Genomic DNA, 17811 nt, shown 5'->3' on the forward strand with positions numbered 1-17811 from the left:
TATTGCAACATTAAAATTTGTATTAGTGTTTGAAATTTGATGAGAATATCTTGAATAGTTTCTTTAAAATTGAAGTCTACAAAGTTGGATATAGATGATAAATTCTCACCAAATTATGTATAAGTGCGTAAGCTTACATAAATATATCTTAAATGGTTTCTTTAAAACTAAGCAAAATGCAAATTTATGAAAAGTGAGGTCAAGGTCACAGGAAAGTTCAAGGTCAAACATTTTTGATGCAGTTGAACAGTTCTCACATATATATGTATCAGCATATTTAGTTTGATAAAAATATTTTGAATAGTTTACTTAAAACTGAGCTAAACACTAATTTAAAATAAAGGTCAAAGGAAAGGTCTAGGTCAAAAAATGTTGATGCAGTTGAATAGCTCTCATCAGTATGTATCAGCATATGAAGTTTGATAATACTGTCCTGAATGGTTTCTTAAAAACTGAGCTTAACACTAATTTAAGAAAAGTGAGGTCAAGGTCAAAGGAAAGGTCAAGGTCAAAAAATGTTGATGCAGTTGAATAGATCTCATCAGTATGTATCAGCATATGAAGTTTGATAAAAATATCTTGAATAGTTTCTTTAAAACTGAGCTAAACACTAATTTAAGAAAAGTGAGGTCAAGGTCAAAGGAAAGGTCAAGATCAAAATGTTGATGCAGTTGAATAGCTCTCATAAGTATGTATCAGCATATGTAGTTTGATTACACTATCTTGAATGGTGTCTATAAAACTGAGCTAAACACAAATTCAGGAAAAGTGAGGTCAAGTTCAGAGGAAAGGTCAAGATAAAAAAAAATGTTGATGCAGTTGCATAGCTCTTATCAATATCTATCAGCATATGAAGTTTGATGAAAATATCTTGGATAGTTTCTTTGAAAATGAGCTTTGAACTGAGCTTAAAGCAAAGGAGGAAAGATGGGAAGATGGACATGACAAACACTATATGTCCCAGCCATATTCATGGTGGGCATAAAAATTGGGCAGAGGAGTAGGGATGCAAATAATTTCTGATCTCTTCTCATTCTGTCTATCTATAACTATAACCATGCTCACTGCATAAAAAAAAACATTAGGAAAACTTCCTTTTTTTGGCCCCAAATTAAGTTGCATTTGGATATGGTCAAAGTGACAGGGTTTGGAAATAAAAAAAATCTTGTTGAGTGCATAATGTTGTAATTCAGAAATTTATTTCATACTGGGCACATTTTGCAGAGAGGAGGTGCCATATGATCTTGACTGATGGCGACAGACGGTGACTTTTTAAGAAAATTTTAAACAAAGAAATATTAGCTCATACTTGCCATAAGGCTATGTTATCTTTAGAAAATGCATCACAACTCTGAACTAACATTATCTGAACAATGTCAAGATTATTTTTTTACTCATTACAAACGGAGCCACTTTGAGCATTGCTGGTTTTCACACACACACACAACTGTAACAAATACATATTGTTTATCATTTTATCAGTACCATGACAACTAAAAATTAATGAGACATCCCTTTCTTTCCTAAGAATTTTTAAACCTCTATCCCAAATACTTCTATTTATCCATTTTGCCAATTTATATATTAAAAAAAAGTTAAATTATGCAATTCATAATTTATGCAGAATTTTACAAAAATGGCTTAGAACTCATATCATTAATATGTTTAAGTGATTAATATGAGACTACTATTTTTCGTAAATTAAAGCTGTAGTTTAAACATTTTACCAATGTCTCTTTTAGGTACGAAGCGGTAATTAGACTCTCCAAGTGCACTTGATTATCACGCTGGATTTGCATGCATGGAATACTTTTAGCTAAAATTAACTAGCTTTATTTTAAATAAAGATTTATGTTTTCATTTTCAAAATATCAATTAAGAAAGGACACTTATTGCTATGCAAAGTCAAATAAATTATGCAAAAGAGGATTTTTTTTTAGTTTACCTCTTACGTGTGCGTCTGCAGATTATACAACCGGAAATTGATTGATGAAACTAGAATCGGAAATACGAGCTCACCAATACGGAGCTTATCGGAGTTCTCTCAGTCTTAGTCTGTGCGTTAATTGTCTGATTGCTGACTTTATACAACAACATGATTTCTTTTTCTTTGTGAAAGATCATAGTTGCTATTTTTTTTATTGTGTTGTAGTAAGTTTTTAACCTGATTTCGCCAGAATTGCCTCTGGTGTTGTTTATTACCAAGCCGCAAACGCTGTGTTCATTTAGGTACATAACATACTATGTTATAACCACTCTGAAATTTATAAAAAGTTTGATTATTTCACTGTTAGTATATACAAAATGGCTGAGGTAAAAGAGGAGAGGAAAACGTCTGTTTTTGATGACAAGAGATATACTGTCATCACCAGAGAGAGCATCAAGATCATGGCTGAGTCTGTTGGATTCAGTGAACTTTGTGATGACGCAGCTGCTCTGCTTTGTGATGACGTTTCCTACAGGTTAAAAGAGGCTACACAGGTTAGTTATACAGAGATCTAAATAATCATTTTAAAGTGAGAGATGACGGGGAAAAAGCATTGAATGGAAATTAAGGAATATCCCTTGCCCACACAATAGACTATAGTGATAGTTTTCAAGGATTTTACAACAAGCAGCAACTAGATCTGAAGGTAAGTCTCGTACCATTACAGACTATGGGAGATCCTTGATTTGAGTCATATATTGTCTAGAGTTGGTGGACAGGTGCTCTGGTTCTTTCACTGGTGGCAGTTAGCTCAGTTCATAGAGCACCTAGCTGTTAGAGTTCAGGCCCCAGGGCCATAAAATTTAGATGAGCTCACTTTTGATCTCAGTCTCACTTTTCCACTAATAATTCCTTATGTAAAAGTGAGACTGGGATCAAAAATGAGTTCGTCTAAGTTTTATGGCCTTGGAGCCATAGGTTCAAATCCTGATCTGATATATTGCAAAGTCTCCTTTTTTGTTACATGATGGCCTATTATTTTCTGCAAGTGGCTGGTAAAGAACTGTCAGTGACATGAATGTTGAACATGAGCTGCTGTCTTAATTCTTTAGGGGTGAAGACATTTATATGTGGTCATGCAGATCATTTGTCAATGGTCAGATAGATTTGTTGGTAAAGTTGAAGATCAGAGGGCCTTTTGAATCCAGGTGTGCTCTGTTCCATTATATGCCTTCCTTTTAAATATGTATGCCTTCATTCAAAACATTCTTTCAGTTAGCTAAAATATGCAGACAGTTTGGTGTCATGGAAGTCTATATCAATCATTATGGCTAATACCTTTGAAACTTGGACCCTATATGTAGTTTTGACCATAGTGAAAATTAATTAATGTGTACAAGTATACTTATGTACCTGCAGAGTCACTGAAAAGTTCAAACCAGACAAAATAAAACAAGTAAACTTCTATTGCTGTACATGTACCCATAAAAAAATCATGTTCTGAAATCTATTAATTCAGATATTAATGTTTTTCATCACTGATCATCAAATGTCACAGACAGCAAACAGACTATGTTTCATACCCATCATGTGTGGAGATATTTACAATATATCTAAGCATTCTGACTAATATTTGAAATGGAAATATTAATGACACATTTTAATGTATTTCAATTTGAATTTTAAAAAGTGTGAGTTGCATGAGAATTTTTTTTTTAATCAATATTTTCATTTTCCAGAATTCTATTCAATATATGAAGCATGCCAGGAGGAAGAGATTGACAACAGAGGATTTCAACAAAGCTTTGAAAAGAAGTAGTGTGCAGGTACAGTCATATGGAGAACAGGCCCCAAGACCATAAACTGAGAACAGACTCAGTCAAAATTTAGATTTTTAATATCTTGAGTTTTGTTTAATGTATTTGCTTTTAAAAAAATTTGCAATTTCGTATAACATTTCAATTCCAACATATGATGAAAATTTTGTTTCATTATCAAAATTATTTTGAAAATTATAATGGTTTTAAATTTTGACTTAAATCTGTTCTCAGTTTATGGTCTTGGGACCAGATTTCAAATTATATGAACTGTCACATCTAAAGAATTCAAATTCATAGAAGCCATTCCGAAGTTTTAAAAATCGCTATTTTTTAGCCAATAAGTGGACACAGATGCCAGGATGGGACAAGTTTTAGACCAACAAAAGAAGGAGAGATTTTTTTCACTGATGATGAGGAAATGGATCTTGGTGATGTAGGACTACAGGACTGTACTCCATGTGAACAAGGGGAAACCTCTATTAAAGGTATAGAATCCAGTTGTTCCAAAATTACATGATTTATGTATTGGAGCTTGTACTGGAAGCTACTTAAATATCCACAAAATTTTGAATTTTTTAAATCTATTTTATCTGTTACAAATTTATGAAATGTTGAGAAAAGTATTCTGACAAATATAAATGCTTTATTCATATGTACATGTTGATAAAAATTACAAAGAATGTAGCTTTAGACATTGTTTTATTATCAGTGAAACACGTTACAAAAGAGTAATACAAAGCTCCATCCACAAAGTACCGGTAGTTTATGATGTGGGTGTGGTGTTATGTATGTACTACTGATAATTGTGAAGCATCTTTTATTGTTTCTTCTTTTTCTAGCTCAGTGGTTGGCTGTAGAGGGTGTTTCAAAATCTGCATCACATTCTCAAGGTTAGTAATTCAAATCAAATCACTGCCTATATTTTTACATTTTAACCTGAATATTTATACGACATATCAACTATTAATCTTGATAAAAATTGAGAAATGAATTAAAGTCAAAATTGGATCCCACAAATTTGCAGATGATTTTCTTGAGGAGAGATCTAAGTTAACAAATGAGGCTTTCTATAGTTCGTTCCCACAGTGCTGCCTACACACTGGAATGCTACCTAATTCTTTTTTTTTTTTTTGTAATGAATAATTTTTGGACATACAGGAAAACATGTTAAGCAGGAAAACAATGATGTTCTGCAGAAATACTTTGATAGTATCACTAAGGCAGTGCTGGGGAGTAACCAGAAATTGATGAAGGTTAGTGTTTGTGTGAAGATTTTTATAACTATTCAAGCCTTAGATATATTATGCTCTATTTAAATGTAAATCAAATGTACCCAGTACTGTTAGAAAGTAAAAATGTAAATGAATATTTATATAAAAAAAAAAAATCACATGTATTTTTTAGGCGGCTCTTCAGGATCTACGTACAAATCCCAACATCACCTCATTACTGCCATGCTTTGTCAACTTCATCTCTGCAGGGGTTTGTAAACCTCAATATTTTTTTTAGAGAAATATCCAAATTTAGAAGAATTCACTTAAATGAAATTTTTCTGTAATTTTGACAATTTTTTAACAGAGGATGAGGATGAAAAAATGAAATTCAAGCCAAAATTTAGTATGGTATACAGGACTATTTTTGCCCCATCTTATTTTCACCCTATCACACTCGAAAATGATAATGCCTCATTTTAGATTCATCCAGACATAGTTGTTGTTTAAAGGGTTTCTGTTGTATATGTTTAAATTCTCCCTAATGATGAAGGCAAAAGGGTTGAAATTAATAAAATTTCCCTGTATACAGTATATCAAATGGGACAAAATTTGAACCTAATAATTGTTGGCAAAGAAATTTTTAGAACAGTATAATTATATAAGTGTTATCTTTCTAAGCACAGAGTTATTTCCTTTAAAATGACAGAACAGAACATTATAGCTCTGTACCATTCTGACCTTTATGTGAAAATTTGACCTATAGTTAATAAAATCCAATTGTGCCTTATGAACAGGTTAAGACTGTCAGCCATGATGTCTCTCAAATGACTCGACTGTTATACACGGTGAATGCACTGATCAGTAATTGCAATCTGTATCTTGAGCCTCAGCCTTATGTAAGTATTGCTTATATAGTAAAATATTTATTGAATTTATACTTTACAAGTTTTTTGTCAAAGTTCAAGTATAGCTGTAGAGTAAGATATCTTTGTCTGTCTGTCAGTCACATATTTGTCCTGCACAAAAGATAAAGCTTGTATAATTAGCTCACCTGAACCAGCTTTCCTGATCACCTGATGTCCATCGTCTGTCCTTCCATCCGTAGTCTGTCTGATAATTTTTCACATTTTCAAGTTCTTCTTAAGAATCAGTGCACCAATTTCAACCAAACTTACCATAAAGCACCCTTGGGTAAAGGGGATCCAAGTTTATGAAAATAAAGGGTCATGAATATCCTCTTTACAAGAAAGATAATCAAGAAAAGATAAAAATAGAGTGAGTGTTTTAAAAACATCTCAAGAACTACTTGATGAGAAATTATGAAACATATGAGAAAACTTCCTGGGATAGTGTAAATTCAAATTTGTTCAAATTGTGCCAGCTATGGGTAGGGTGGGACCACAATAGGTGATCAAAGATTAACATTTTGAATATATATGAATAAATCTTTAAAAATCTTCTTCTCAAGAACAGCAAAGCCATGAATAGTCACATTAATATGAAGCATCCTCTTCACATTAGGAGGATGAAATTCTCTATTTATAATGCTGACCTTGACCCAAAATTAACCTGATGGACTTGGGTGCTAAATCAGAAATGTACCTCAAAAATGCTGAAGTCGTAAGTGGTTATTAGAATATATTTTTTTAAATATTTAATATAAAATTGACCTTGACTAGAGGTGAACTTTACTTGAAAGGTATTCAAGTATAAATGATGCTACCTTTAATATATAAAAGCCATGCCTCATAAAGAAAGTTACTGGTATTGGGATTTGGAAAAAAAAACAAACAAAAAACTTCTAACAATGCTAATGATGCTAATGACATAAGGACTTGCCTTGGCAGCCTTTAGTATTAAGTACAGTGTATTTAAGAACTGACCTCTTCTTGACTTTGTCAGTACCTATGTATTTTTTTTTTAAATTTTAATTTAAAGAATACAGTTTATAAGTGATAATTTAATATTAGCACATATTTTCAATGATTGGGCCTTTGATATTTAAATTGTATCATTTAAATTGTTACATGACCTTTTATCAATACAGAAGTAATTAAATGCATGTGAGTGTACATTTAAGTACATGTATATTTATAATGTTCCTGACACAGGTGAAATGTTCATTGGAAGACTGATCTGTCTAGCCATTTATGTTATGATTTTGAATGTTAGAAATTAAGAGCAATAAAAATATAATTAGTCATAAATCTATTTTTAAGTTTTAGGAAATATTTTCATATTACCAATGTAGGTATATCACAACTTTGACATGTACTTTCTTTGCAGTTGAATCATTTGGTCCAGGGAGTCAGTTACTGCCTTTTGGAGTCATTAGCAGCCTCCATTAACCCGTCCAATGACCACTGGACATTAAGAGACTATGCAGCTAGGGTGTTGGCACAGATCGTTCAGTATGCTTCAGTGTTTGCTAATTTTCTAGTAGTGATCTGTTTGAGCTATAAATAGTCCTAATATGTAAAATACATATGTAGAAGAAATTTATGCTCAGGAATGAAAAGTACATGTACCGTATATACTCGCCCATAAGTTGGTCCGTCTACAAGTCAGTTGTAATTTTTTAGCTTTGAGTGGAGGGATTTGCCATTTACCCGCCTATAAGTTGGTACAACAGAGTAAGTCACAAGTTATTGAACGATTTAGTTACGTAAATAATCTTAACAATATAAATAATACACATTTAAGATTGAAAAAAATTATCAAAATATGTAAATACTTGTGCACAATCTTAAAATGCATAAATGCATAGAATGTCCAGACTTTTGTCGACGATAATCTCGGGAGTTGTTAAAAAAAAATAGTACATTTCGCCGTCCAGAAAATACCAATCTTTTTAGGACTCGCCTATAAGTCAGACATAGAGTTTGGGACCAAAATTTAACTCCCAAAAAAACGACTTATAGGTGAGTATATACAGTATATTATTCTTGAATAAATAACATCTCCATTGTCACTACTATTTAAAATTGTAATGAATCTAATGAAAAACAGTCTGTAACGTTTCTGACACACTTTTTATATTCATATGACACTTGAGAATACTATTTTTATGCAGCACATGGTCAAGCCCTGTGAATCATCTGATGCACACCACCATAAGGAATCTGAAGGAGGTACTGTGTGACCACGCAAAGCCTTTCTGTTGTCATTATGGAGCTGTGAAGGGTATACAAGCTTTAGGGCCACAGGTACACAAGGGGATCCAAGAGAAAAAAAAATAAAGACCCCAAATAGATTAATCAGTTATATTTTGGGAATATTTTGAATATTTAATTTCATAAAAGTGTGCATTGTGTCATAAGATAATTATTTTTTGTGTGTGTGTTCTTTTTGTCTTACCATATACAATATGTTTTTTGATTTAAAAATTTTTTACGACATATACAATGTACATACATATATCACCAAATAACATTTGCACAATTTTTAAAGGGGTCATGTTTTCATTAATGATATTAAAGTATTAATCTTTTCATATCTGCAATGGACTCTACTATGTTTTCCTCTTTCCCTCAAGGTGATAGATGATGTGTTAGTTCCTCAGATACCAGTGTACTGGACTCACTTGTCCCCAGTCCTTGAGGACAACTCCTTCTCCAATGCCCTCACCAAGGCTGATGCATTCAAAGTTTATGGTGCTTTATTGGTAATTTTTCTTACCTTTCAATAGATACCATATAAGTAGAATTTTTAGCGAGGATTCAATTTTGGCATGATCAGGGAGTGTGTTGAGGTCGCTAAAATTTAAATCGCTATTCATTCTGAATAGGAGGTAAGACTTAACTTTCATGGAAGTATATAATCGCTAAAATTACTTCTCGCTAAAATTATATATAATTTTTTAAAGAAGAAATTGCTAAATTTGCCTCTGCATCTCGCTAAATAATCCACTTAGGGTATATGGTATTGGTACACAAATATTTACAAAGTAACATATTTATTTTTGCATTGATAGAAATACTTATTCCTCCATTCATTTTATGTTTTTGTTTCACAGTTAAGTGTAGAATCCATGATGAAAACACAAGTGAAGCAGTATGAAGACCTGCTGAAAGAAAAGTATGACAAACTGGAATTGTCCGACCTTTTAAACCAAGAACCCAGTGGAGATTCACCAGGAAGCAAGGACTTGATTGTAGATGCCCAGAATACCATTTCAAAATTATACAGCGACATGTATGAATATTTTGGAGACAGCTTGTCAAAATTTATGCCTGACTTTAATGAAAAGTTTAATATTAAACAGAAGGTGTTTACTCCAAAATTGAGAGAAAAACTTGTGTCTCTCTCTGATGCTGATGCTTCTAAAAGTGGAGAAGAGCTATTGAAGGAATTCATGGAACAAGTGAAATTACAGCAACAGTTGGATAGAGAGAAGGCTGAAAAAGAAAGAATACAGCGTCTGATCAACGAAGAGAAACGGGCAAGAGATAGGAAACACCAAGTAGAGCATCAAAGGTTAATGGAGGCAGGCAAAAAAAGACTAGAAGAAATAAGGCAAGCTGAGATTGAAAGAGAAAGGGAGGAAATGGAGAGGATAAATCATGAAACAAGGCGAAATAAGAAGGTAGCTGAAGAAAGAATCTCCAAGATGCTGAAAGAGGACAGTGATGATGATTTTGGTGAAGCAGAGGTTATTCCCTATAGACCTGTAAGAAAAAGGACCAAGAGCCAGGTACAGTATTATCCTGTGGAGTCACCTGACAGTAATGAGGATGACCCTCCGTATTCCCTCCCTGGGACCTCCAAAGGCAGTGAACATAAAAAGGGGATCAAACTTAAAATAATCACCCGCCCTGGTAAACTTCCTAATGTGAAAATAGAGGCAAAATCTAAGGAGTCTAAAAAGTCATCTCCACATAGCTACCAGACCAGAGTGTCTCCACATCACAAGGAGCCAAAATACTCCCCTAAGTTGTCCCCTCATTTTCATAGAGAGGCCAAAAGTTCCCCTCATTCATCAAGGGAATACAAGTCTTCCCCTCACACTCATAAAGACTCACCCCACAGTCATAAAGACTCGCCCTACTATTACGCCCACAAAGATTCTCCAGCACGTGAACCAAAGTACTCACATCACTCGAGTCTTCCTCAGGAGCCTGGGGAAACAAAACATGGAAAGAAAAGAAAAACAAGCCAGAAACGTAAAGATGAGTTTGAATTTGAATCAGATCCTGAAGATTTCCCTCCCTTGTCATTTAAGCCTAGTTGTAATTCTTCAGAAGGGGAGAGCTCTGAAGGAACAGAGCTCAGGAAACCCATTAAAATGAAACTCAAAGTTAAAGACTCAAAAGAATTGTCATCTGACTGAGTTACATTAGCTTCACTGATTTATGAGATTTCCAAGCATTCAAAAAATGAATTAAATAATGTGATTTCATGTAGTAAATGCAAATTAAAACAACAGCAATGATCAAGACTTTCACAGTACTACAGTATATTCATAGAAAACTGTGAAGTGTGCAGGTTTATACACATGTAAATGTGTACCTTGTTCGTACATGTATGCTAAATACAGATACACTGAACTTTGTTTTTGTTCTTGCTTTCCTAAAGTGAAAGAAGTAATTATGAAAGAAATGCTTTAAGCAGCAGCAAATGTATTTGATGGCAAAATTTCTATTTGGCTCAGTTGAGTAAGATAACCAGTTACATGTATCTCAAGAGTGCTTTCAAAATTCTTATTTGCCTGTTTTTTGATGAACATATAACAATATTGCACTGTCTGTCCATCTGTCTGTCTGTGGACAGTTCAGTTTTTCTTATTTCTTTAAAACTTGGCATTTTACTTTATAAGAATGAGTCTCGGAACAAGTGTGTGTTTCAAGGGATTTGGCCAAATATTTACATACTTATGGCCCTTTGAAACTGATATTATGGCCCCTTGGGCTAGGAAGGGAGCACATTTATTCAAAGGCTGTGAAAATTACTTGGTGTCATAGAATCCTGACATGGAGAAACAGCTAGAGGTGTTTAGGTACCATGGTCAAATGTCAAGATTCAAACTCAGCACACCCACACACACATAAAAAAAATTGCAGGATCCTGCATGTCTTTTTGTAACCTAGTATGTAAAATAATTTTTAGTTCATCTCAACAAATGCTATAGCTATATCCCCTGTCTCAGCATCCCAGTTTTGAAAAAGATCTATTTTCCAAGTCATCCTAAGCCCTACCTGGGTCAAACAGGGAAGATGCATCTTGGGATATTTATCATCAGCTGTGATCTGGATCTGCCCTATGTTTCAAAATGAATGGACAGATTAAAGATCTTGGAGCCTCAACTCAAACCAACTTGCAGGGATTATGCACCTATAAGGTTACTTGATTTGTTCCTGTCTCAGATCCTTAAGACCAATTTAAATCTTTTGGAGTAGGTCCATTCAGTAGTAACTGTAGTCCCTACTGGGTCTGAACGTGATGTATTATGCTACTGAAGATGCAGACTATTACACTTTTACAGTTGCAATGATGAAAGTACGTGTTTAAGCATCTTTGAGAAAATTCAATGTGAAACTGATGCGAGACCTTTTGTCTCAAATACATATCACTCTGGCTGAGGTGAACCTTATTCTCTCCTATATCTTTAGATCATCAGTTATACAAACTAAAACAGGTAATCAGAGATTACTAAGCTCACCTCGACAAAAGTTACGTATAAGGCAAGGTCTCACAAAAATGAATGTTCAAGTAGTGTGCATTCCTAGATACATCATCCATGCTAGTCACAATATGGCCAATAGTTACTTTGGAATGATCTGCTCCGAAATCTTTAAACTTGTCACTTATCTACAAAAAATGTCATATCTAGCGTCTGAAGCATGTATGGTAGTGTATATCATCTATGCAAGTTTAATCTAGGTAGGGCTAATAGTTACACTGAAATGGACTTGCTTCTAAAATTTAAGTGGGATGCTGGCACTGGGAGTACCGGTACATGTATAGCAAAAGCTCTTCTTGACTTTGTCATGGTGAGCTAAAAACTGACAGTCATCCACACATCCTGGGTATCAAAGCAAAAGTTTGACAATAATCACACATTAAATCACATAAAATTTTGATGGCGGTTTCAATAATTTTGAATGCAGGCTTGTAGTCAGTCACACGGAAGTGTTGCAAGAATCTTAATTCAAGTAATATCAAAATGAAATCTTTCTCAAAAGTTTTCTACCTTGTAAAAAATATTAAAATTGAGATAGTCTTGTTAAAGTCACTTTTGCTCATAGGGCACCTGCATATTCAAAAGAGGCCAAAATATATGAATTCTAATCTGGTACAATGACTCATGCATACACAGTAATGGTAACACCATATTCAAACTTGTAAAAAATAACTATAACAAATGTTTGAACACATTCATCGTTTTTGATGGTTTTACTGTCAACATTTGGTTATAAATATACAAGTTAAACATAATAATTTAAAACATATCTATTACTTTTATTCTTCAAAGTCAATCTGGACCACCTCTCTGAAAGATACAAAAAATTTAGTTTATCCTTCAAAGTAAAATACATACTGCCATATTAAAGAAATTAATTGATTTTCAAAAGAAGTGGCATTTATCTATGAAAAATTGATGTTGGGTATTCAATACCGGTACATTTTGGGGGGGGGGGGGATGTGATTAATACTGATTATCAGTAGTTCGAATTTAATTTTTTCAATTTTAAAGTAATCCTTGTGAATGTATTTCATTTATTGATTTATTTATCGATTTTAAAAATGGAATTTTTTTCCCTTAACAAATACTTTGTCTTATCCTAAAAATAGTTCAAATTAATTATTTTTTTATTTTCTACAAATATCACCTGTATATATTCCATTTCTTCTAATGATAAGGGTATTCTGGCATATCTCCTGGGTAATTGGTGGTGTTCTAGAGTGGTTCCTGGGCTTGCAACATTTGTCCCTTTAGAGGTGATTGGAGAACTTTCTGTATTTGTTTGAGAAGTTGAGGTCACTATTGCAGGGTTGGCTATTAAAAAAAAATTTTTTTAGAAACAGCTAGGATAACAAATTAAAGGTGTAAGATATTTATCATGATCAAATGATAAATAATTTTGAATCTCATCTTTTTAGAACATCTAATCTATTGAAATTATGAGTTCTTACCTGCCGTCTGTTTTCCAGAACGAAACTTTATTAGTGGAATATGTGGCTTTACTGTCTGTTAAAATGAGAGTTTTAAAAATAAAATGACCTTAGTGAGAGTTAATTACTTTTACATATAGCATATTATAGAACTATCAGACAATTATTTATCTAGTACACAAGTAGCCCTAAAATAAGAGTGAAATCCTCCAAGATTTTTTTTCTTCCCACTGTTCCATATAATGAAAGATAGAATTCTTTAGCACTTGCCAATTTCTGACCCCTTACACATTACCAGAGGTCTCTGATGAGACTGTAGCTCTACTGGTTTGTACTTATAAACAGGAAGATAAATGTAGCAATGTGGACTTGAAACAATGCAACAGCAAAAAATAAAATCAGGGTCCTTGGTTTTAGTCTCTTTTTGTGGCAAGATTTATTGTAATCAGATTAAAATTTACAGAACTATGTATATATATATTTGAATGTAGTCTGCTTGTGTGCCAAGTTTTGTTGAATTCAGACCAAAACTGTAGGATGAGTAGCATTTTGAAAAAAATCTTTACAGACAGACAAGAGACACTTTACTATCACATAAGCTTTTCTGGTCTCTGACCAGTAGAGCTAAAAATGACAATACTTGAAGTTTAAACTGTCTTGAAGTGTGTTATATGTGTAAAAAATAATATTGCAGCAGAGACATAATCTATGTCTGTGAATTAATTCACTTCTCTCATACACTTGTTTCTGTAATAATTTTTTTTAACCCAAAGTATTATAATAACACAATTTATCTAACTGCAAATTACACGGAGTAACTCCCTCCCCAGAATTGTAGTCATTTACACTCTCAGAGAATTAATGCACTGGCAAACTGTTATTACCATTCTCTTCTATGATAATTTATTTACCAAACAATATACATATATATCATGCGTGTCTTTGATTTTCTTTTTCTTCATAAACAGCGTCAAAACTCTGCTGGAAAATTTGTCTCACACCATGAAATTGTATGTACTAATCTCATTTCAAATTTACATGCCTTATTGACGTTCCCCTGATTCGGAATTCTTTGGATTGTTCATAGTATAAGGGTGAGTTAGAGTAATTGCTTGTGTTTGTTCTACTACATTGCTAACATAAGGAACCCATTCTATCATTAAACCAGGTCCGTAGGACATTATGATTTTAATGATAAAATGTCCAATCTAAAAATATATATAGCTCAATATATAAATATTAACATCTTTATCATTATCAATATTGTACTCTTGCTTGTTCATTTTTACCTGCAGATCTGTAGCTTGCTGGTCTGAAAAAAAAAATTGGGATGGACAAAAAGCTACAGTGCCACCAATTGAGAAAAGTGTATATTTACTGCACACAAAAAGTGCGCTTTTTCTCGATTTATTTCCCCGCTAGCTGCAATAATGTAGCCCTCTCCGATTTTTTTTTTTTTTTTGGAGGGGGGGGGGGGGGGGGGGGAGAGGGCTACAACTCCTTAGGATCTCCGTAATGGTGCAAGTGTGGGAGTGATTCACTACCGCACAGATTTCGAATCAAATTATCAGTAAGTGAGTATTTTATTAACATATCTTACCTGAACTCATAAAATGTAGTTATGCAAGACATGAACTGATCCAAAAATATACAGAACAATCCATATATATATAATATAGGTTATTTTTCGTGTATGTCAACATCACAACTTGAATTTATCCGCCATGTTTACTGACCTTGATCGATTTTATTTTGGGACAACCAATGAGAAATCGGGATCCAGGGGAGCAGATCGTGTAGGATTTCCCTTATTTTAAGCATAAATATCACTGTTAATTAAAAAAAATATCCCATGGAATGCTTTTATTTATCGGTGTTTAGTGATATCATACAACACAAACATTTATCAACACCGACATTTACTTTATCAAGTGATTCTAAATTTCAAGCGCAAGTCTCGGTACATCACGCGAGAACTGTCATGGCTGCTGAGGGACAGAAAACAAAAGTAACCTTGGCATTTTACATTCGAATACAGAATTAGAACGCGGTTTTTTCAAATTTATAGTTAGCAGCTGTGTTAACTAGTAGAAAACCCCCGAGATTTTCGAATGTATTTTCGTTTTCTCTCCCTATCAACTGTCCTAAAGAGCGAGTTTGGATTATTATTAGTCTGAAATGTGTATTGTAGAGGCTCCAAGGGGAAAATTTAAGCATTATGTCCTAGAAGAATCATTACTTGACAGATCCGAGGCGGTGAGTCAGTAAAATACGGGAAAATATAACAAAAACAGAGTTTGAAGCAAGGAAGGGGTCCAAAATGGTGTCCTCCCTTGTGTTGTTTTAGTATTACCATATATGATTTTTTTAAATAAATAATTATTACACGCCGCACAGGGCTTGCTCCCGGCGTGTAATAATTATTTATTAAAAAATAGGAACACACGGTAACATGCAAAATAATTTGAGATGGTAGTCTTAAATATAGGGAGAAACAAATAGAGAAACATCCCAGTATTTTGTGCGCAATAAATATACACTTTTTTGATGGGTGGCACTGTAGGTCTCTGATCGTCTATCTCAATTTTTTTCAGACCAGCGAGCTAGAGATCTTTTCCATATCCCAAGATATTTGGATCTATATTGATCAAGAGGAATCCAAAAACGCTCATCTTATTTCTGGATTGTTTTCTGAGTATTTTATCGTTATATATTGAAGGAAATAGAACTTACTTGAAATGCCCTTGCAGTGGACGACGCCATAATACCAGGCATTACATGCAGGAAACTCGAGAGCGCTCGATTATTATGAAACCGGATTCGCTGGAAAAATTAAATCCGTCAGTTTGAAATTCATTCTAAATGTGTATGGATCGAGGATGGATTATTAGAAGATAATTACCAACGTTTAAGTTATGATTTAAATTTGCTCTATAATGCGTACACACAGTTAAGTACAGTATGTTGAGGTGGAGATAAAATAAATTATAATGTTAGCACATGTATATATATACATGTAGGTCCCTGATGTTTTTTTTTTAAGGAAAATTTTCTCTATTTTTGAGGGAGAAAAATCCGTACCTAATGCCCCTTATTTTATTTCTATTCCTAAATGATTTTTCCCTTTTGCAATTCCAAAATCTGTATTCAATTTATCTCAAATGGCAAATATACATGTACAAATATGAGTTCCTTCTTGTTAGCATTTTTAAATTCTAGAGTGGGGTTTGGAACACACGCCCCCTCCTGGAATTTTCAGAGTTATTAAATTTCTATGTAAAAGAAACTAGAAAAATGACCTTGGACCCCCCCCCCCCAGGAAACACGGACCCCTTTTAAAATGGTAAGGAGGGTCATGTATCTAAAGAAAATTGACTTAGGAAAGTGTCTTTTCCTATAATCCCCACCCCCACCACGTTTTTTTTTATTTTTGATGATGCGTACGTAAGATAGTTAGACAGAATTGTTTAGCAGAATAATATATTTTTTTCTCAAATCAAAGAAACTAAAGCTAAATATACTGCAAACATCTTAATTTTCAAGGTAAACATATCAAAAACGTTGTCATGACCTTTTCGGCGTTCATACCTGATATACAGCAAAAGACTAGGAACGTTTTAATTTCAATTGAATGGCATTTTCGCAAAGATGTGTAACATGGACCTTTTGATCTTTCGTAAATCTGACATATTCAAGGTTACATTTAGACTTACAGATGAGGCACACTGTCATTAAAACGCAGAATGTTATGCTTTGTAAGAAGAAAATACAAAGGAATTAAAACGGAGAATTATTTCAATCATACAAGTATTGACAGAGAAACGATTCTGTTTGGGATCCCAATCTTGGGCCATCAAGAATTACAGAAATATATAAATTATTGTTTTAAGTTGATTGTTATATATTTTTTCTTTTCTTCCTTCTCTCTATTTATATACTTGTCTATTCTGACCCTTGCCTGTTATTTGTTTTTATATTATAATATATATATATATATATATATATATATATATATATATATATATATATATATATATATATATATATATATATATATATATATATATATATATATATATATATATATATATACCTGTTATAAAAGTGATCTGGTTTTGAGTGAATAAAAACTTGAATTAAATTATAATTTTAAAATAGATTTTAAAATCGAAACATTCTGATAATCCATGGTAACCATTTGTACTTTCCGACTCCTCCTTTCTTTTGTATTTTTTTCCCTTAATGTAAATTACTAATTATTAAATTTTATTTAATCTATATTACTAGTCTATATCATAAAAATACTATATACCAGTAGAATTAAGGGCAATCTCTAAAATTTCACAAAACTTGAATGAAATCAGATATCAGATATGATATGCTAGTAATTATGTATATTTTTTTTTTCATTATTAGTTATTGTGTCTGAAAAAAAAAAAAATCGGTGGGGATAACATCATCCATACATCAGGTTCCTATGGTTCACAATGAACTCCTTAAATAACATAGCTACACTAAGTGAAGAAATATTGATTTAAAAAAAACACATAGAAATTCACTATACAAAGATTCAAAATTTCGCTCCGACCAGGGGGTATAGAATAAATCATTTAGGGATAGTGAAATCATCCACTAATACTCGAAAATTGTTTAAAATAAGAATTAAAATCGTCCACTTGTGATAAAATTTATGATATGCTAGCAAAACTCTCTCTCTCTCTCTCTCTCTCTCTCTCTC

The 17811-nt window shown here is 33.0% G+C and overlaps 2 protein-coding genes across 2 annotated transcripts; one reads left to right on the forward strand and one right to left on the reverse strand.

Moving 5' to 3' along the window:
* Positions 1–2299: 2299 nt before the first annotated feature.
* LOC133183116 (TAF6-like RNA polymerase II p300/CBP-associated factor-associated factor 65 kDa subunit 6L) lies at positions 2300–10507 on the forward strand. Its single transcript, XM_061318074.1, has 11 exons — positions 2300–2481; positions 3667–3753; positions 4082–4232; positions 4587–4637; positions 4906–5000; positions 5152–5229; positions 5756–5857; positions 7248–7372; positions 8035–8167; positions 8497–8625; positions 8977–10507. Exons 1-11 carry the CDS (start codon positions 2305–2307, stop codon positions 10288–10290), a joined length of 2442 nt encoding a protein of 813 aa, XP_061174058.1. The 5' UTR covers positions 2300–2304; the 3' UTR covers positions 10291–10507.
* Positions 10508–12324: 1817 nt separating this feature from the next.
* On the reverse strand, positions 12325–15884 carry LOC133183968 (alpha-ketoglutarate dehydrogenase component 4-like). The gene is made up of 4 exons (XM_061318839.1): positions 15807–15884; positions 13095–13149; positions 12791–12957; positions 12325–12450 (listed from the first exon to the last, which is right to left on the reverse strand). The coding sequence occupies exons 1-4, from the start codon at positions 15846–15848 to the stop codon at positions 12433–12435; spliced, it is 282 nt and encodes a 93-aa protein (XP_061174823.1). The 5' UTR covers positions 15849–15884; the 3' UTR covers positions 12325–12432.
* Between the last annotated feature and the right edge of the window lie 1927 nt (positions 15885–17811).

Source organism: Saccostrea echinata, unplaced genomic scaffold (assembly GCF_033153115.1).
Source record: "Saccostrea echinata isolate AGI-Se365-2 ecotype Australia unplaced genomic scaffold, CSIRO_AGI_Sech_v1 ptg000009l, whole genome shotgun sequence".
Lineage (NCBI taxonomy): Eukaryota > Metazoa > Mollusca > Bivalvia > Ostreida > Ostreidae > Saccostrea > Saccostrea echinata.

What these genes read in the sequence shown, in the direction of transcription:
- LOC133183116 (XM_061318074.1), top strand. Translation starts at nt 2,305, where the DNA reads ATGGCTGAGGTAAAAGAGGAGAGGAAAACGTCTGTTTTTGATGACAAG. An exon ending in GGTTAAAAGAGGCTACACAG is followed by an intron (nt 2,482 to 3,666) that starts GTTAGTTATACA and finishes TTCATTTTCCAG; the next exon opens with AATTCTATTCAATATATGAA. An exon ending in ATCTGCATCACATTCTCAAG is followed by an intron (nt 4,638 to 4,905) that starts GTTAGTAATTCA and finishes TTGGACATACAG; the next exon opens with GAAAACATGTTAAGCAGGAA.
- LOC133183968 (XM_061318839.1), bottom strand. Translation starts at nt 15,848, where the DNA reads ATGCCTGGTATTATGGCGTCGTCCACTGCAAGGGCATTTCAA. An exon ending in CCACTGCAAGGGCATTTCAA is followed by an intron (nt 13,150 to 15,806) that starts GTAAGTTCTATT and finishes TCATTTTAACAG; the next exon opens with ACAGTAAAGCCACATATTCC. An exon ending in TTCTGGAAAACAGACGGCAG is followed by an intron (nt 12,958 to 13,094) that starts GTAAGAACTCAT and finishes TTTTTTTAATAG; the next exon opens with CCAACCCTGCAATAGTGACC.